Source organism: Larus michahellis, chromosome 6 (genome assembly GCF_964199755.1).
Source record: "Larus michahellis chromosome 6, bLarMic1.1, whole genome shotgun sequence".
In the NCBI taxonomy this organism is placed as follows: Eukaryota; Metazoa; Chordata; class Aves; order Charadriiformes; family Laridae; genus Larus; species Larus michahellis.
Genome location: NC_133901.1, coordinates 31,102,654 through 31,123,668, shown reverse-complemented (window position 1 = coordinate 31,123,668; position 21,015 = coordinate 31,102,654). Strand labels below are relative to the sequence as shown.

At 41.5% G+C, this 21,015-nt stretch overlaps 1 protein-coding gene across 1 annotated transcript; it reads right to left on the bottom strand.

The window, feature by feature from the left end:
- Positions 1-791: 791 nt before the first annotated feature.
- Positions 792-20,559, bottom strand: HPS3 (HPS3 biogenesis of lysosomal organelles complex 2 subunit 1). Its single transcript, XM_074593257.1, has 17 exons — positions 20,275-20,559; positions 19,093-19,587; positions 17,915-18,101; positions 15,204-15,289; positions 13,815-14,007; positions 13,458-13,539; positions 12,230-12,384; positions 10,657-10,765; positions 10,265-10,446; positions 9,734-9,911; positions 8,864-9,094; positions 6,931-7,116; positions 5,609-5,797; positions 5,012-5,119; positions 4,436-4,642; positions 3,008-3,098; positions 792-1,831 (listed from the first exon to the last, which is right to left on the bottom strand). The coding sequence occupies exons 1-17, from the start codon at positions 20,495-20,497 to the stop codon at positions 1,704-1,706; spliced, it is 3,030 nt and encodes a 1,009-aa protein (XP_074449358.1). The 5' UTR covers positions 20,498-20,559; the 3' UTR covers positions 792-1,703.
- Between the last annotated feature and the right edge of the window lie 456 nt (positions 20,560-21,015).

Below are 21,015 nucleotides of genomic sequence, written 5' to 3'. Positions count from 1 at the left end.
TTTTATCCAGTAGCATCTTTTAAGATAGTGAAAAAGATGCAATGGCCGAGGGATGATGGTTGCACAAGATGTTTTTGTTTTTCTGTTATAAAAATAATTACGACAGACAAAGTTATGCTGAAATAAGTCTGATGAAATTCAGACAGTGAAGGACAAAATTTGGTGACTACTACACCTGAGAGCTTTGCTCTGATGAATGGCCTTTTGCTGTCGGTTACGTAGTGCAGACCTGGGCAAATTAAGCAGCAGTATTAGTGCGTGACCAATGCTGGTCAAAAATGAAAGCAGTAAGAGCAGGCATCGTCCATGCCATCCAGTTATGGTTTAATAGCCGAAATCTACATAGGTTAGACCCTGTGAAGAGAGGGAAGGACGTATGGGACAGACAGGCAAAACAAAACGTGGGCTTTACAGCTACCAGAACAAAGGAAGCTGCTTCTCTGTAACAAGTCTAAATCTCTTTAGCCTTTTTTACGGTAGAAAGATTTCACTGAAATCAGCATAACCCCTACTAGTAAATTAGATCACTGATTTTGGCTATAGCAGGAATCCTACATAGATAAGTTAATTTTTTTTTCTTTCTCCTTTTTTTAAAAATGTATTTTATTTGTAATGTAGATGATCTCTTCTGATTCACTTCTACAGGTTTAAGTAGCATTACAGCTCCAGTGAAAATGGATTTGATAAGAGTCGATGTCAGCTAATTAGGCCTTTAGATGTTTATGGGATCATGGAGTCATTGTTTTATTTGTGGTAGAGTCTCAAAGAACCAAACTGCATTCACAAGAAGGTCATAAACACTGTGACAGTTTATTATGATTGAATTCTAGCTGAAGGAACAGAAGGATGTTTTCTGGAAAGACAAACAGCAGTACATACCTGCACTAGTACCTGAGATGCTTACCAAAAAAACCTAGAAGAAATGAGTTTTCAGCTGGATTTGTGACCTAGTGATACTTCAAATACTTGTCTACTGACTGAGCACAACAGGAGAAGAAAGAAAACAAAAAAGAGCAAGCAAGCAGAAGTTTGTATCTTCCACTGCCCTTGGGAACACTTCTCTTTCTCTTTGATTTATGGCCTTTTTTTGTGAAGTGCTAGACAAAAACATCTTCAGTGTAACACTTGCATGGGTATGTAATTAAGACAACAGAACAGCTGAGTGGTTTTGCCAGCTGGAATTCAAGGGAATGTAAGTGGGGCCCAGTTCCCCTTGGAAGCGTAAGGCACGCACTCCTACCGTCAGCCACATGCCGGAGCTTAAACTCCTCCTCAGCTCAGTGCTCCAACCAGCTAACACAGAACTGGGACTGCTGTACTTTCAGTGAGCACTGCATGCCCCAGCGCTCTGTACAGTCTGTATTTTTAGCTGCCTTGGCCGTAAGTTCACCCTCATGGAGAAGATGAGCGACCCTGCCCAAGAGCCAAATAGCTGTGCTTTTACCAGTCCAACCACCCTCCAGTTCTGGTCTGCTGCCTCCGTCAGAGCATAACAGTATTAGCTTCAAAACAGATGCTTTGCCTCAGACAACAGCTGCCATTCGCTAGCTGTCGTAAGGTTTCAACTGAGAAATAAGCTGATTTACAGTCCCTGTACCTTATACGTCCCACAGGACCTTATACGTAGTTCTACTGTTCGTTTCATTTACTTTTTCATTCCAGCACATCCCTTGTGTTTGAGCGCATAGTAGACTTTCCTTGGTTTAGGTCAGCAGCTTCCTTTGGCTGCAGTGAAGCAGGTGTGGCAGGAAAAATGCTGCAGTTCCATCTTCTGGTAGAAGACTGAGGAAATCCCTTAGTTCCAGCTCCATTGCAACAACTGATAAAGTTTCTGCCCAGAGCAGGGGAGAAAAATCTTTTTTAGGTATTTTGGTTTTAGAACAAAGAAACAAAAAAACATTAACAATGTAATTACTAACTGAAGTCATCAAATTATCTACATATTGCAACTGTAATGAAATTTGAGACACTATACAGCTATAGGAAATCTCAAAAGTAAACTGAAATTATGTCTTAGATTAAAACCATACCTCTGCCTTGACTCAGGTCTACGTCTGGCACTGATGCTTACGGAAGTCTGATCTAGTACTTGACGTGTTTTGTATCCAATGCAAAGGAAGCCCTAGACATCTGCACTAGCACCGTAACTTAGCACGTCTGTAAAATGGGAAGTTCTGCGAGCAGCATCTCCCAGCGATCTGTTTAGTATTATGTTCTTAAGCAATTACAGCACAGTTACTGCGTGAAAACAATGTTTCAAATGAACAAACCGCCAGCACTAGAAACTAGAACTTTATGATAGAGCATGGCAACTGTGCTGCACAATGCAACCCCGTAATGCTGTTTTTCTACCCTCAGGCATTACATTGCGGGTTTAAAAAAAAAAAATAAAAAAATATATATGCTTTATTCAATCTTATTCTATCAAAACAAATGCACTGGCCCCTCCTCTATACACAATATTATGGCCTTCCTACAAACATGTAATAGGACTACATCGACTACTGGGCTTGGTTTCTCTACTTCTAGTAGTAACACATTGTGTTTTTTTCAGTCTATGACCTAATCATCAATACACACTTAAAAGCCCACAGGTTTATCAACAGCAGCCTGTTACACTGTCATTGCTTAGAACCATATAGTCATTTAGCCTAAAATACCCCCAATTACTATCTGTGAGTTCTATTTAGTAAGGGGTTTTAATGGCGTCCATTCCTGACCTATATAGGAATTTCCACAATTATAAGCTCCCCACAATTTACCTGTTTTCAATACAAAATAAATGTCGTGATTTTTATATGAGGCAGCAAACAGACTGTACATTGCAAAATCCTGTGCTGGTGACTAGAAAGCCTGCTGAGCTGCATTAGCTTTAACTGTAGAAAAAAGTCCCCCCCCCCTTTTTTTTTCCAAATTATCACATCCGTAGTCCATCACCTGAGCAGTATTTAGAATGTCAGATGACGTACAAAGGCTTCCGGAGTTGAGCTGCAATCAACTGATTTACCTTTCAGTGATGAAATAAGAACAGGGCAGTCATTTCCAGTGAGTCTGGCTCTCTTGCAAAGTTCAGGAAGCAGCTTGTTCCACCACAAAGCCTAATCCACAAAAACCCACAACAAAAGTGTAAATTAACAAGCGCTGCAAGTAAGAGTATGAAAGACCTGCTAAAAATAATACACTGAACTAAGCTCAGATGTGTACAGAGACAGGTAGGTTACGATGAACTCAATAATTAATTTATATAATGCTTTGAAATGCAGTGGTTTTGCACATGTTGTATTTTCAATTTTCAGTGCAATCTTTCTATGCTCGAAAATTTTTTTACACAGTGCCCCCTAGTGCCTCTATAGATAAAAGTTTATAAGAGGAAAAAAGTCACATAATTAGCAAGACTAATGCAGTCAGAAGATTAAGGTTTTTCCCTCCAAACAGCTCCAAGCAAAGTGTGAAAAGCACTACAGCAAGGACACTGCTCTGTCTCCTGACCTGATTTGTCTACTTCCAACAGCTGGAGCAGTGAATTATCTTTTGTGTATAATTTTGTTGATAAGAATGAAGAGAGAGGAAGAGATTTCCTTCCTTCCTTTTAAATGTGTCATCTCTTTTCTTCCACCCGTGTGCACACTCAGTACTGCAGCCTCACATTCAGCTCTAACTAACGTGGAAACAATCAAAGAAAACTATTTCCACATCTGAATAAAAAGCACAAATCTGTTCTAGTACGTCCATCTGGTAGCGGATCACCTTTGCTGACTCTGGCTAGCAAAACTGTACAATTAATTGAGTAGCTGTGATGCAAAATGGACGTAAACTCCTTTACTCCTGGAACACTGGAACAAAATCAGTTCCAAAATTAAAACTGTACAGAGACCTAAAGGGAAAACAGGACATAAAGAACATCATCTTTCCACTAGTGCGGCAGTACCGTTCTGATGTTATAAGGTCAGAAGATGCCACTAGAACACAGGAAAAACACATTTACATGTGATTTTATTTGAAGGAGCATATTCTCTTGCCAGTTAGCTTATCACTAAAATGTCACATTTTGTACCACAGTGTCAAAACATGTAGAACACTGACTAGTGAGAAACTAGCTAGTTTTTCACTTACAGTGGAAAAAGGAATACATTACTCTCCCTTTCCTGAGGCACTGTCCCATCTGAAAAGACTATGCTTTAAATTTACTAGAGCAAACACAAGAAGTCACAGAAGAAAGTGGGCAAAAAAAATCCATTAAAATTAGTGAGGACTGAGTTATGGAATTGAAACGCCAAGCAAGAGGTGCAAAGCAAGCTAGGCAATTTACTTTGTCTGAAAGCTGGGCTGTTTGATCCATCCAGAGTCTGTCTGTACACAATAGCATTTTAGTTAGAAAAAAACCCCAACAAAACCAAAACAACAAAACTGAACAACTTTAATGGAAGTAGCTCACCCGATTGTCATCTTTCAGCTCGTGCTGAGCGTACGATACAGCTGCATCAGGACACTTCTCGAGAAGCTGCTCAATGGCTTCCTCGTACTTGCCGAGACGGGTACTGCAGAGCACACGGATGGTGAGGCCGACATCGCCAGCCTCTGTCAGAGGCTCCAAGACAGGCAGAGCTGAAGCTATATCGATTGACTGACTACATAAAAGAGACTGAAGACAAGAAGAAAAAGCATTGTTGAGATTTAAGACAAACTTTGCCAAAAAAAAAAAAATAATGCTAACCATAACCCTAGAGCAGAAGCCTTTACTTAACGGAATAATTTTGAAATAATATTTCTTTTAATAAATGTTACTGAAAACTCAGAAAGCAAGTTTAGAGTGGACTGCAAATGTAAATATCATTGTTATCGCCATATCTTGTATTTTTTTCTTCCACCATTCTAATGGGCCTTTTAGTTCAACTTGGATAATCTCAGGGAGAAGGAGGAGTGGAGTCCGCTACGGAAAGTTGTTCATACATACACGAACATTTGCAGAACGGATCTAAGCTGCAAACAGTAAGATTTAAGGGTTTCATACCTGTAGTTTTGAGATATCTTCATGGTAATCTTTATCAGATGGAGTGCCCATTGACATTATCGAAGTTACCCATGGGAAAATCAACCCAAAATGATTACAGGAGTTTATCTATACAAGAAAGAATCAAGTTGCAATAAAAGAAATACTTCTGGTAGTGACAGTTCCATGTGAAACCCACCATAAATGAGGAAGATTTTGCTCTCAAATAGCATCATTTTGAATAGCAGCCACTCTTTCTTCTGGTTCATACAATTTAGTAACAAATAAACCGGAAACTTCTATTTAATTCTGTATTTCAGATTTTCCATTCAAGATCCTTTAAAATTCATCATTCACACATTTTTCTCATTTAGTCAGCTTTATAAAATTGCAAATAGTCCACCTGACAAACTCTCATCCTTTCATTTTAGCTCTTATTTCTGTCCAGAGCCAAGATTCCTATTGGAAGTGTATTTGTAAATGTCCCCAAAGAGTAGGACTCCCCAGAGCCAGCAATAGAGAGATAAACTGTCCAGAATTAAAATATTAAGGATAGTATTTGGATAGATTTTGGAGGGACAATGCAGTCACAAAGCTTCCTCTGGGTGGTATACTTACCAGATCCTCTGTTGTTTTCAGCGGCTTGGTCTCAGGAAGTTGCTGCTTTGATATTCTCCAAACATACTGAGAAGTAACCCTCAATAAAAGCTCCTGAAGTATTTCTTCCTGAGAGCACACTACAAGAAGAGCTTCCCAGAAATCCACCAAGAGCTGAGGAACGGTGTTTTCACTGTTACTACACAACACCTAAGGACAAAACCATTAGAAGACAGAACTTAGCAGAGACGACGGTAATTGTTAGCAGCAGAAGTAAGAAGAGGCAGGAAGAACGTTTTTTCACTTTTACTAGAAGCAGAATTTTGGTTCCTTTTTTGTCTTGATGTTTTTCTGATAGATGTGATTCTACATAATACAGTGCTAGGGAAAGTAAAAGTAAGGTAATCAATTCTAAACGATAGATTTGATTTCTTCTTCAAGATTTACTCCACTACCAGAGACGTCAGCGCTGTCAGCAGGTATTTGCAGACTGCTAATTTGGAGGATTTTATATATGCCAATAGCCAAGCAGGTGTCTGCGAAAGAAGGATCTAAAGGCTGTGATAAGAGATGCTGTGTAGCTCAGTTGGGTATAAATGGTAAGACTCACAAGGGAGATGCTTTAAGGTCTGGTGTGCCAGCGAAAGAGACTTTTACTTGGTTTCCAACTGGCTTTAAACAATTTCTGATACAGGTCTTTCACAGTAACAGATACAAGACTGCCACATACCTACACTGAAGAATACCTGGTTTTGATCCGAACAATGTTATTCATTGTGGAGAAAAGAAAAAGAGTTTGTCTATTCCCAACGTAAGTAAAGAAAACTTCAGTGACATCAGAAAAAATACTCTATTTAATTCTTCTCATAAACTGCAGAGACCTACTCATTGTTCAGATTATACAGAACATCAGAACATTATATGCCTTCATATTTAAGTCTGATTCTTTAGAAGCATGTTTCAATCCTAATGATTGATGCGGAAGGAGCTTAAGGAAGTGATTTACTTAAATTCTGTTAAATTTCAGTAGCCTTAGGAAGCCCAGTTACTAGGAAGACACTGAAAGATCTCTGAGATCAGGGTATTCTCCACTCAAATGACATGGTCAAAACAAAGAACTGGACGTAATTATTTTTTTTCTTGATTTAACCAGTATTTCTTTCCAGAAGGTTGAGATTCTGACTCTATAGTTACCTAGCATGACTGGAATATATATAACCCTCATCTCCTTCTTTATGAAGAAATGCTGAAATGTGAGTGAAGGAGTGACCAAGGCTGCTTTGCTTACCCGTAACAACATCAGTATGAGAAAAACAGAAGCAAAAAAATTACCACAGGCCAACCTTGAAAAAGGTATCTGCTTCTTCCAGTTCAATTTTATTGTTCTCATGTAAAGCCACAATGGCAGCCACCAGTAAACCCGGCTGCATCTCCTTCAGGTGAACAGCAAACTCCGTTGGAATAACAATTCCTTCCTTATGCTGTCTCAAGAGTTTTGGTTGCCCAATGAAGCCACAGGCCAGTATCGTCTACAAACATAGTCAGATATAAATCAGGTAAAGAATTCAATCCACATATGATTCAACAGAGCAAACTCCGAATTTCCTCAGGCAGTGAAGTTTAGACAGATGAAATGAAGGAAAGTCAGGGCACGGAAATAAACCCTTCCTGCAACTGACAGACCAGCTCTCCAGAGACCGAGCTCCAACCCGTGTGCCGGAGCAGCAATAGGTCATTTGCCTCAACACTGCAAGGAACATGCTGTTGAAATCTGGAGTTACTGTACGTATAAGACAGACAGATTTCACTGTGAAACCCAAAATATTCAATACACATGGTGTTTTGAAAAATCCCTGGCTGAAATTTCAATAGACTACTTGGCTAAATTTCAGTAGACTACTTCGCTGAAGTATGATTTTTATTTTGAAAATACCCCTGAAACAATGATCACAATGTTCTGCACTATGTGCAACAGTAAGCTGTTTCTGGATATCTGAGTGCTTTTGAAGGTAAGCATGACAAGATACTATTTCCACTTTAAAAGACAGTGGGGAAATGATGCCCAGGCAGATTAAATGAATTACACAGGAAATATAAGGTAGACCTAGGAGTAAATTCAGATTTCACCCCGCTATGCTTACAAACTATCTTTCCTTTCTTTATCTTTCTGAAACTGCTGTTGTTTCTACTTTGCAACAAAATGCTTTTTAAAGGTGAGGTGCAATAGAACATTTTTTTAATAGCTCCGATTAAAAAGAAACAAAAAGGAAAAAACCCAACACGCAAACCCCAGCCACCTTGTTTTCTAAATAACATCCATGCAGTGGAAGGTGCACGTTTGCTCACAACACGGCAACTTTACTTGATGGTGCTGCAAATGGTTAGAAAGCAGGTGGTGCTGAATGTCGTTGTTGAAACAACTCTCCACAGCTCCCACCTTGCAATTCAAAAACTGCTAACTTTGAAAGCTCTCCAGGACTTCTCCAACCAAAGCATGATACCTGACTTTGAAACAGCTATCAGTTCATTTTAAAAGTTTCTAGACCTGCAACATCTCACTCTCAGAAAGAGTCTGTACTTCAAGCTCTGTCACCTTTGAATATTCTGACAGTGCTCATCAACCATAACAAGAAGTAATTCACAGACTGGTCTCAGTCTAAAGAGCACACGTGAACATGTATGGCAGAGACTACTTCACTAACATTTTTCCCTCATTAATACGGAATTCTTGCCTTGATAGCACTGAAGTAGGTTCTGATCTGATCTTACTAAGGGTTAAGTACTTTGGTTCCACATAAGATGGGAAACGGTATACAGACACTGTAGTTTGTGTGCACCATGGACATTCCCCTCCAAGAGCAATTTTATAAGGACAAACAGATGGCATTTTCAGGGGCATATCACATATCAATTACAGGTGGAGAGGTGTAAAAATGCTCCTATACAACCCTGCCATACTGCTGAAGAGCGATGCCTTGTTACACCCCAGTAAACAGCATTTAATTTATCAAGAATTAACAGCTTCAAAACATTTGCGTATTTAGTAAGGCTTTGGCAAGCTAAGACTACCCTCCCTGCAGGGTAAACAGTACAGTCCCAGTATATGCCAGCCCTCGATTCTGCTGCCATTGCTGACATTCAGTGGAGCCTATACTGCACATCAGGGGGAAGGGGAGTAACTGAAAGTTTATTTTACTGTAAAATACAACTGCCAGCCAAACCTACTGACTTAGCCTTTGCAAAGTGTGAATAGCTCATGCTTTCGGCGTACTTTACCTCCTTATAGGAGTCCATCTCGTGTTCATACATCACCAGGTCTCCCATTTTCAGAGCCATGAAAGCCTTACTAAGTGTCAGGACCACTGATGGCATCATCTTTTCTACTTTCTGAAGATACTTCACAGCTGTCAAAGGACATACGTTTGTCATGCAGGGGCTGCAGAGGATATGCGGCAGCTGCACAGGGTCAGCAACACAGAATATTCGGAGAACTTTATTTGCTGATTCCTATTAAAATAAAAGCCATTTGACAGTTTAGACCTTTCCAGATATACAGTCTTCTATGGCATATGAAAATATTGTGGGGTTTGGGGGGCAGGGGGTTGTTTTGTTTTTTTTATAAAACAGACAGAACAGCTTAGCTATCAAATCACAGTGCCTTTCCTGCCTCTTTCCTCCCTCCTGGTAAAAGTAAAGGATCTCTAACCAGCAGGGACTCAACCCATATTCTGGGGTGCTAAGAGAACATCCACCACCACAGTGAATTGGTTTTACCAACCTGTACAATTTGGCAATGTTCAAAGAAACAATTTGTTTTGTTACAGAAAGGGGAGATGAAAGAAATTTGTGGCAGAGCTTTCCTAAAACAGAAGTGCCCCTGTCTGCAAGCAGCAATTAGGTCATTAGCAATTTGCATCGTGATAGCCAAGCCCATAATATGCTACTCAAAAGCAGCCCAAAGCATCGCAGGTGCTGTTTGCTATTTTGTCAAGAAAAACGGGAAAATAAAAACCATGTGAAAAAGAACAACGGTGAAACTAAATCAGCAGCTCAGCATTTTCAAAGGGAATTTAATTAAAATTTGATACACAGTTCTTAAAAATAAAAACTAAATCAATAGATTAAGAAAAAAACACTTGTTTCTACCTTACTTAATTCTTCATTTAAGTCTTCATTAAGAGAATGAGTTAAGTAAAATATAAGTCCTCTCTCATATGTCTGTATTTCATCACCTTCTGAAACTAGTCTCTTTAAAACTTCAGTCATGGATAAACCTGACATTCTGTAGTATGGCAAAGCAAGGTGGTAATCCTTTGTGTCAAACCTGAAGGCAACAGAGACGAAGGAAACTAAGAACAAAACAACTAAGGGCAACACTTTCGCCATCACTGTTTGTAAGAGCTAGAATAATACATCCAGCAAAGCTGCAGACACACCGGTATCTGCAAATACATAGCTAATATTCAACATAATGTTGTATTCTGTAATCAATGACAACGAAGACAACCAGATACTGCAGAGACGACTAGATTAAGCTGTTTTCATAGAACATAACGATTTATATTACATATGCGATGATACTAACGTAAAACAGCAAAGACTGATGGATTTTCATTTTAAGGTTACACTACTGGAAACAAAAGCTCATCTAGTATCACTCTGACATCTAAAACATACCTGCTGTAGCAGTCTCCTAGGAAGGCACAACTTTCTCTGAACGCTCTTAGAAGTTCCTCTTTCTCATCTGATTTAAGGAAACTAGGGTCCATCATAGCTGCTCTGACCAGTAAGTGAGCCTCACTTAGAAGATGGATGCAACTCTCAGTTTTTACATTTTCATACGTTCTACTATAATCTACCTAGAACAGACACAGGATAGACTTAGGCTGCTGGCGAAAATTAAGAATATACAGGAACAATTCCAATGAGGGCAGCAGTCATTTGAAACAGGATTATACGCTATTCATGAGAAATACACTACGTTATATTCAGCAATGACATGCATCAGAGATTAATTAACAGTACTTATTTTTAGTCACCAAACAACAAAAGCAGGAGTTGGGCAATACCATTTCTCTGTAAAGCTGAATGGTTGAAACAGTGTTTATAATATATAAATTCCAGCCAGGCTCTGACTCAGAATTTGTTCTGGATTTGATGCTGTCAGCCTTTCTGGAACTAGAGAGAAAGAAAGAGTTGAGTTGTCAGTGTCCAAATAAACACTATGCAGCAAAAACCCCCCACTCACTCAATAACTGAAATGCATAAAGAAGTATGTTTGCAGGCTCCTAAATGCTTGACAGTTACGTTGTGAATTTTAGTCATAATGGCTAATAACAAAACGGGGATAGGCATCTTCGTATAGAGGAACAGCATCAAAACTATCCACTACATCTTCTCCCGGGCTTAAGACCAGGTAGTATCAGATATTTACATAAAGGTAAGTAATTCAAATTAGCTATGACGTTTACTTACTTTCTGTAAGGACTTACTGCAGCTGCCCCTGCAGCTCTATTAAAGTGTTTGCCAAGACATGGCACAAGAAAAATATTTGAATGCTTTTACTCTAATGCATTACATGTGTAATGTAATGCCCTAAGGTTAAAACACTGTAAGAAAACACAAACTCCTTTTGTTCTGTTTTTTTGGGAGTTTGGTTTTAACTGTTCTGGGATACTTACATCTTCATTTTCAAATTATGGTGTTAAGTAGACTAGTATTTGTTCAACTGATGTTCTTTACAGAAGACAAAAAGCGTATCTTCCTCAAATGCCAACAACAATCTTTGAAACAACACAACTAGCAGAAGAAACTGTGCTGTATACACAGAGAACTACAGTATTTTGAATTACCATTCTCCTTGATGGACTTATCCTCATCTTCTCCTGAATAATGTCTGTTCTAGGCTTCAAGAAATACTGGTTCCAATAACTCTTCCATCAACTATAGCTGTCCCACTTTTGTTAATGAACTTGAACCAACTTTAGAACAAATGTGATTTCTGAACAGCTGTTTTAGGATAGCTGTTTAGCTGTTTTATGAAAAGCCCTCCAAAAAGAATGGGAATAGCAGTTCTCATGGAAATAGATAAAAAGTTTCAAATGCCTCTAGCTACATACATCCTGTAAGAGTATCTTGGGCCAAAGTCCAGTCCTTCTTTTGTCATGGGTTACTATAGTGATGTTCGTAACTTGTCTTGGAAAGAACCCTTAGCCAAATGTAAGACATTCTCATTTTGTGCTACAGCACATTTTGTTAGCCTGTAGCTTCGGTACTCCTACATATTTTTGTTCCTAAGGATAAAGATTTTTTTCTTCTCCATAGCAGGTATGTTCTTAGTAACATTATTTCAACATTATTTACGAAAGTTAAGTTTTTTACAATCTTAAGTAACTTATTTTGTTGATTTCAAGCATTTGTGACCCCACCCTCATTTCCTATATGTCAGTTAATACAGTAGAATTGGAGAAAAAAAAAAAAAGAAAAAAAAAAGCGCTGGATTTCTGTTCTCGTGCACTAACTAGGGAATTATTTCCAAACAGTTTCTCCACAGAGGAACCTCTCTAAAACTCCAACACCCACAAATTCAGCACTGTACACAGAGCTATAAATACCATCTCCCCAAAAGACACAAATCCTTACAGCATCCTTCTTGTAGGCTTTCTTCTCTCAGTAATGTCTTCTGAGTCCGCCTTAGTCAAAAGAATTATATGGTTTTTGAAATGACAGATAGCTCTGGGTCCTATAAAAAGCTGCATTCTTAATGTGCAGACATCCAGTGCGACAGGTGGACAAGCCTACAAAGGAAAGTGAGTGTTTTGCAATTTCAGCTAGTATTTATTTTGAGTCTTTAAATAAAATAAAATAAAAAAAAAAATAAAAAAAGAAAACTATGAAAATAGGTAATCTTTGACCAATGATCTGACATTAAAAACATTCACTGGCTTTCCTAACTTTTGAGTGCTTCACTTAAACAGGAATAAAAATACTTTAAAACTATGGCATAAATAATTTAACAAAGGGTAAAAAAAAAAAATAAAATCATTTCACTCTTCAAAGCAACTACACAGTTACAGCTGTGTGTCTCAAAATAACTGAGCCTGTAACCCACAGTGAAAACACAGAAAGCTGAGACTGGAGAAGGGACAAGACAGATCGTGTCATGTGTTTATATTCTTTATCTCAATACCTCTATGGAGAGCAGAGAATACAGGTTCGGCTCTTGAAAATTTTATACTACTTCTACTGTCCCATTGTTTCTTTATGTCTGCTATCTACATGCTCAAAAGAAATCCTTAAATGCTAACTTAAAATACACTTCAGTCTATCTTCCCTGGTATTTTTATTAATGTATATCTCAATCTTTACAATTCAACAGATTTCTACTGATAAGCAATTTAAGGAAGAGGAAAAGTCTAGGCCTCCAAGGATCAAAAGCCCTCCTAAAAAGCATGCACCGAGTATCTGGTAGGAGACTTGTCTGAGTGCCTACACTCCTGTTAAAAAACTGGTTTCTTCAGGACACCTGTGAGAGAGAAACATCATCAGCTGCAATAAGGAAAAAACTGCACCCTTCATTCAGATTTATAAAGGAAAGTATGGAATTTAGTTTAAAACACAAGTGATTTTATAGCTTTTGATGTTTTTGAAAACCTTCTACGAATAGTCTAGAGTCTTAAACGGCAATACTAGCTTGTTTCATTGAGACATTTGTAGACAATTAAAATACAATATGCCATATATGTGAGTAAAATATTAATTTTGGATGTTATTTTATTGGTTTGGCCAACAGAAACTAACAGGATTTCAGAAGGAAACTAAACGCCGTACTACTACCCACATTCTTTTAGCAAGATAACAACAGGCGCACCTTCACAGTCGTATCAATATATGGATCCTCATCACGAGCTGCTGCTGCACTGCACCGCACTGTGAAACACTGCAGTTTCTCACTAGAGGGGAAGAAGAAACCACGACGATGAAGGAAAAAAATGAAGACTTGCAAAAATCAAGTAGCCAAGACCACAGAATCAGATCTTCTTTCTTTGTAGAAATGGGCCTTGAAGCCTAGGCAGGAGGGCGTGCCGCACTACCACATGAGCCTACCCAGAGAGTTCCGGAGGGTATGAAGAATATATCAGAGGAGAAAGAAAGGAGAAAAAAAAAAAAAAAGGCAGCAGCATAGAGAAACATAGTAATACTATCAGTAAAATCATAAGCATAGTACCTTGTAATGACGTGCAGGAACTGTGGAGTGAGAACTGCCTGCTCTGACTTCTCCGAATACTGATAAGTAGAAATCAGTTCTACTAACTTCCCAACAGAGTAGAGATATCCAACGTGAGGTAAAGAGAAAAAGCAAAAGAGACTCAGTAGTTCTCTCTCGTTCTCAGTTTCCTCATGGGCAGTCACGGAACCTCCTACAGGTAACAATTAGAAAGACATTTTATACGCCTCATAAATCAAAACCTGGCAATTCCTTTGCGAGCCTGATGCCTAAAAGATATTACCAGACCTGCCCAGGTTGCAGACTGGTTTTGTTTGTAGCTAGTTAAGAGAAAAAGAACTACACGAAGATCAGTGTACAGGTCAGATCAGTGCGCAGATCAAAAATCTGTACGTCATCTCATTTGGAGGCATTATTAACAAAAGTGTGGATATACCACCGCGTGAAGAAATTCTATAGACGTAGCAGAATCTGAGAGCCCTGGCAGATTCATCACAACGAAGCATCCATGGATTGAACGATCGGCCTGATCTCAGACAGCTGCTTGCGAGCTCATCCATAACTGCAGTGCACCAAAACACAGGTCCTCGCTGTAGGGAAAGAAAGGCTGGGAATGGCAGGATTAATCTACAAAGCCACATGTAAAGGTTGTGTTCAGATTCTACAGAGCCTTTGTCAAAGACCGCAGATGACACGAGAAGATAAGGTTGCTGGAGTTAAATGGCAAGCAGCTCATTCTCTTGAGTCAGCTGCAACTTAAATGGCGCTTTGCTACTTGGCAGACAGACAACCACAAACGGGGTGAGCAGGCAGGAAAGCTGACTGATAACATACAGCATTAAATTTTTCCACGGGTCTGCTGGGGCTTGAGCTTGCGTGTGTTACTGAGCCCCTAAAATCTGCCTTCATCCCTTGCGGTTTTAATTACAGCCTGGCAGAAAGGTAAATAATCTTAGAATTGGAAAGAATCTTATCTTAGAAAGAAAACAAATAATCTTAATGATTATTAAGGTTTACTACTCTGATTTACAGCATTCACTAATGAGAGGCAGCCTAGCATCCGAGGATAATTTTATGAATGCGATGTAAAGAGTGACTGTTTTGTGACGTAACGTTGATCAGTAGAGAACTGATAAAAGCTGATTTAGTCTTCCTCTTTTGTTGTGGTGAACTGATATTTTAGTTCAAGGTTGATGCAGAACTTGGAGAAACTTGAAGACTTTTTCGTTAACAGAAGCTCAGTTTAAATTATTGAAAAGGAAGGAAAGACCTTAATTTAAAAACAAATTATACAGAAACAGTATACAAAACAGAATATACAAAGACACCCCTTCCTTTCCCAGGTCTCCCATGACACAGGCCATAATGCATCCATGCATATCCATATACCTGTCCGGTATACAGGAAGCAGCTGAACAGAGTGCAGCTTTGTCTCTTCACAAAACCCAAAAGGCGACTGGTCGGGTGTAAAACGTCTAGAGAAAAAAATCCAAAACAGCAACATGAGACCTCAGTGAGAAATGACAATGAGCTACTTTGGACAAGTAAACAGCACCGCCTGTAACAGGCATGGCTGGCGTTTTAATACTCCACAACAATGTGCACTCCTACTACTACTGTGAGTAGCACAGCAATGCCAAGAAGCACGTGGCACAATAGAGACAACTATCTCGAGTTCTTGCAACCAAAAATCCTCTTTCTTTGCTTGTCTACAAGACACATGTCAAAGTCTGGGATCACCGGAAGACATGTTCCAAATGATCTGAACCTCAGTTTAACCTTTCGCCCCTGCCTCTCTTTTTATTCAACTGAGCTATATGTAACATGGTGCCATCTCCAATCCCGCTTTTCTTTCCTATTGTGTGTCATCCTGTTTCCTGCTTTGCTTTGGAATTCACTGATGGACTGTCAGAGCAATTCTTCCTCAGTTTGGGATAAAAGTTTAATGGCTTTGTTCACTAACAAAATTAAAAGTATAGTTTCTTAGCGCTTAAGATATTTCGTAAACTCCCTTTGCTAGCTGGAGAAAGGGAGAATTTTTTTTTTTAGAGGTACTCAAATAAGTATCACTTCAGCTGAAGCTGATGAAAGCTGCAGAATAAATAACAGAAGGCAATACCTTGATTAAGGTCACACAGACAGGACTGCAGATCAGTCTTGTGCGTAATCCTTTAAAATCCTTCTCTAAACAATAACAGAATTTATAGAATCATAGAATTACAGTACGGTTTGGGTTGGAAGGGACCTTAGAGACCATCCAGTTCCACGCCCCTGCCCTGGGCAGGGACACCTCCCACCAGACCAAGCTGCTCAAAGCCCCATCCAGCCTGGCCTTGAACACCTCCAGGGATGGGGCAGCCACAGCTTCTCTGGGCAACCTGGGACAGGGTCTCACCACCCCCACAGTCAGGAATTCCTTCCTAATGCCTAATCCTAAATTAGACGGATATCTAATCCCAGATTAAATAGATCCCAAATTCCTAAATTTAACATAAACCGCTTCAGAGTAAGGTGTGTTTCACAGAATGAGGTGCCGGATTCTGCGCCTGGGAAGGAGTAACGCCTGGCATAAGTATAAACTGGGAGGGAACGGAGTGGCTGGAGAGCAGCCCAGCACAAAAGGACCTGGGGATGCTGGTCAGCAGCAGCTCAGTAGGAGCCAGCAGCACGCCCTGACACCAAGGGCAGATGGCATTCTGGGGGACATCCAACACAGCACAACCAGCTGGTCAAGAGAGGGGATCATCCTGCTGTATTCAGCGTTGGTGCGGCCTCACCTGGAGCACCGTGTGAAGTTCTGGACCCCACCATTCAAGAAGGACGTGAAGGTCCTCAAACGCATCCAGAGGAGGGCAACCAAGCCGCTGGCTGGGCTAGAAGGCATGTCCTGTGAGGAGCGGCTAAGGACCTTGGGTTTGTCTAGTTGTGAGAGAAGGAGGCTGAGGGGCAACCTCATTGCTCTGCAGCTTCCTGAGGAGGGGGCGTGGAGAGGGGGGTGCTGAGCTCTTCTCCCTGGGATCCAGCGACAGGACGCTTGCAAATGGTTCTGAAGTAGGGTTTGCTATATTAAAGCTTTAAACTAATTGAAGTAGGTGCTTAATATATTAGAACTGTAAATTCAAGTAGGAGCTTAATTTAAGAGACTGGGTGCCTTAAGGCTGTACAAAGAGCAGATGCAACAGTTGTAGTACTGTCAGAACTTATCTCCTATTTTTTAAAAAAGAATGCTTTAGGTCAATATAACCTTGTAGTAGAAGCTTATCTCTCAAAACAAGGGGCCCAGGGTTACTGAGGAATGCAGAGACTAGTCAAAACTAACACTTTTGATGCGCCAGCAAGAATAAAGAAGTAGAGCAGAGGCCTGCAGTTCACCCACAAGTCACAACGATGAAGAGGAGTGGAGGAAGTAAACGACCACCAGATGTCTCTGAAAACCACCGAGAGACTCTTGTGCGCATGCGGGAGTGGGCAGTAACCTGTAATAATGAGTTAATGAATGGGTAATCATTTCTTGGAAGACTAGTAAATATGCATACATATCATGTATTTAATCTGTACATCTAAATCAGTCGCCGCGCACATTAGGTGGAGCAATCCCCTGTGCGCCCGGCACTGCAATAAACAATACCTGCTTAATAGTCACCAAGGCTTCTGAGTCTTAACTTCGGCATTTCACTGCATCAGTTCAAAGCTGTGTCCATCAGGGGAGGTTTGGACTTGGCATTAGGAAGGATTTCTTTACCCAGAGGGTGGTCACACACAGGAACAGGCTTCCTGGAGAGGTGGTCGATGCCCCACGCCTTCCAGTGTTTAAGAGGCATTTGGACAATGCCCTTAATAATTTGCTTTAACACTGGGTCAGCCCTGTTGGACTAGATGATTGCTGCAGGTCCCTTCCAACTCAATTATTTGATTCTATTAAAAAACAGGCTGGTTTTGGTATCACATTATTTGCTTAGTGAAAAAAAGCCACACCAAAACTTGTAAAAACCCCAGAAGTCAAAGTACCAGGATTTTTCTTTCAACAACATGTGAACCACAGCTTATTTCGGTTTCTTGTAGTAAATTAACTCATGATGGGGAAAATACATTTGTAATACCTGAAAAGCAGATACCGCACTTGGAAGCGCTTTGTGTCTTCTGTCGGTAACTCTGTGGACTCCAGCGTGATGGGTATCTCACATAGCTTACTTTCTTCCCCAAGCAGCTCCACTGGCTTCTGACATATGATGAACTCATCTAATTCCAGCTGCGAAGTATGTGATGAAGGGTCTTCATCTCTTACACCTTAACAATGAAAATGCTATATTAATTGTCCAAACCATTCAATTTTGCAGTAAGAAAATGATATGACACAGTATCAATTAAATACCCAATCACAGCTACCTAGTTAGCATCGGCTACCTCAAACCATGAGATTTTGAAAACAGTGATGCCAGAAGATGAGAACAATCCTTCATTTAAGCCTCAACAGTCTTAATAACCAAGAGCCAAGGCTGCTAAAAGAACTAGTGAACTGTTCATCATAGGGCAAGTCCAAGGCAATCTGTGCTGCAAAGGGCTGGCTGTCAAAAAGTGTCATTCCACCGGAGAGGTTTTAAGAAGGAAAAGGCAGCTATGATAGAAAGCTGCATTATCTTAAACTCACTTAAGTTCTGGAAAACAAATCCTAACAGCATTCAGAAAATAATGTGAACTTTTCTCTTTGGTCTTTAGAAATAAAAACAACTAGTGGCAGATGTCATTATCTGAGTGAAGACCCATCTTCACTCTACGAAGAACATTCCAGTTTATACTTTCCCTATCTGACAAAAGTGCACATACGTCACCACAGAAGCATTCTTAAATGTCCAAGTCAGTATGCACAGTCCTTTTCAAGCTTCATGAGATGCTGCTTCCGTTCGGCCTCCCACCGGTCCCTTAGAGGAGACACAGTTATTTGGGCAGCGACACTGGTGGAATAATTTTTCTGAAGACAGCACACTGAACTACTACCGCTTTGATCTGGACCATGATGGCACCCCAGAGCGGGGACCCAACTCTTTGTCTGCAGAGGCTCCGCTGTCCTGAAAGGGTCTGCAGAACGATGGCGTATTTGTGTTACCTCCAACTGCAGGTGGTACAACCTTCCATGCACTAGACTATTCAGCTGACAGTCCTAAGATGATCAGGAAATATTTCCTGAAGGGCAATGACCTTGTTTAAGCTGACTGTGAGAACAACCGGAATGAGTTAGCAGATTCTTGGAAATAAAAAAAAATAAAAATTCTGTACTTACCTCCATCCACAGGTTTTTCTAGCGTGCTAACGTTATGTGCGCATTGCTCTGTCCTGTCTGCACTTTGCTCGACCAGTTCCAGTTTCAGGATCAGAACATCCAGCTCTGTTGTTACGGCTATATGTCTGGCACAAAATGCAACTTCAGCAGGAATGAAGTTATCAATGTGTAAAATTAAGGAGCGTTCGAAGTCTAGCACAGTCAAATTCTCGTTTATGACCAGATATTTCAAACAGAACATGACTAGTTTATTTTTGCAGCCCACAAGAAGATCTCCGTTTACAGGACAACATGAAATGCACAGGGGAGGATCTGAAAGTGGCATTTCCACAATTGACATCTGTTCTTTTAAGGTTTCGCTGTATGACTCTTCCATCTTGTGACCAACCATCCGAACGCAAACACGAGAACTCCCTGCAGACATGCACCTCCAGTTCGTATACGCTCTTAGGAAAGTGGCTTTGCTCTTTTCTTCAATTGTCACCAGATAGTCTCCTTAAAAGAAAGCAGCGGTACTGATGAGACACTTAAGGACTAGATGACACAGTTCTTGAGCTCTTTCTTTACCTGCTGTAGTGCATTACAGAGAACATCTTACATTCTCAACTCTTACCTAAAATTCCAAAAACAGTTTCCACCAGATTTTCTCTAATTATGGCCAAAGCGCAAGTTTCTTTGCTGGGTGGAACACACTCCACATACCATTAAAAAAAAAGGCTTCTAGATCTAGGTCCAGCCTAACTCTAAAGCGAATGCACTGCAGGAGCTGGGATTGCAGACAAGGTGTTTCCTCCCCCACGAACGCGCATTAACGGGAAAATGTTTTGTTCTCTGAAGCCCGGGGGAAGTCGCGGATCCCTGAGGAGCCCTGGGCCCGGCCGGAGCGACCGCCCGCCCCGCGGGCAGCGAGGGCAGGAGCCCAGGCTCCGACGGGGCCGCGGGCATACGGCAAAGACAGCGCCGTGCCGCCCGGGCACCCCGCACCGGCCCGGCCACCTCCAGCGCCCGCACGGCTCCCAGCGCCGGCCCGGGACGGGCCCTAACGCGGCCTCAGCGCCGCGGCGGCCGAGGAGCGCTGCGCCCGCCGCCTGCCCCGACCGCCTCCGCCCGGCCCGGCGCGGCCTCTCCCCTCAGCCTCTCCCCTCAGCCCAGCCGCTGGCGCCCGAGCCGAGCGGCACCGACCTGCCTGGCTGTGCGCCATGCGCAGCACGGGGCCCAGCGTGGCGAAGGAACCCAAGGGCTCGCAGCGGCCCTGGTCGCCCAGCGCGAAGGCCTCCACCCGGCAGCTGGCCGCCGTGCCGGCCACGAAGAGGACATCGCGGCCGCAGCAGAAGCGGGCCGGCTCCCGCTCGCAGGGCACCACTCGCTGCGACCCGAAGGGGTGCAGGTTGTAGAGCCGCACCATGCTCCCCGCGCGGCGGCACAGCACCCGCGCCCCCAGCCGCGCTCCGCCGCACCCGCCTCCCGGCCGGGGCCGCCCCCAGGCGGGGCCGCAGCAGCCGCCGAGTGCTGTCGGCTTACGGTCTCGCGTGCAAAAACAAAGGCGATTTTGGCCGTTTTGTATCTAAATACAGCCAGGCTTCTCTACAACTCCATAAATTGCGCATACACTGCAGGCAGCCCTTACGAGGGCTTCTGAAAATGGTTTGCTTCTGGGGTATCGTCAGCACACGCAGCCCTTTTTCTGCCTCCTGGTTTTGCAGAACATGTAGGGAAGGGAAAAAACAAAGCCAAACTTAACAAAAACCCGAAACAAAACCCTCAAGTTTTTTCTCCTATTCAGGACGAAAAAACCCATTAAGCTAGTGGGTCAGCAGTTTTTGCCTGAGCTGCATCCTACAATTTAACTGTTTCCAAGTGCCTATGAAGCCCCATTCATTTGAACGTACTGTTAAACATTAATATTTTTCTTTACTAGGACAA

Excerpts from the sequence above, each read along its gene's own strand:
- HPS3 (XM_074593257.1), bottom strand. The coding sequence starts at position 20,497 with ATGGTGCGGCTCTACAACCTGCACCCCTTCGGGTCGCAGCGAGTGGTG. Across the intron at positions 9,912-10,264 it reads CTAGGAGACTGCTACAGCAG|GTTTGACACAAAGGATTACC; the intron begins GTATGTTTTAGA and ends TGTTGCCTTCAG. Across the intron at positions 5,798-6,930 it reads AAGCAGATACCTTTTTCAAG|GTGTTGTGTAGTAACAGTGA; the intron begins GTTGGCCTGTGG and ends TTTTGTCCTTAG.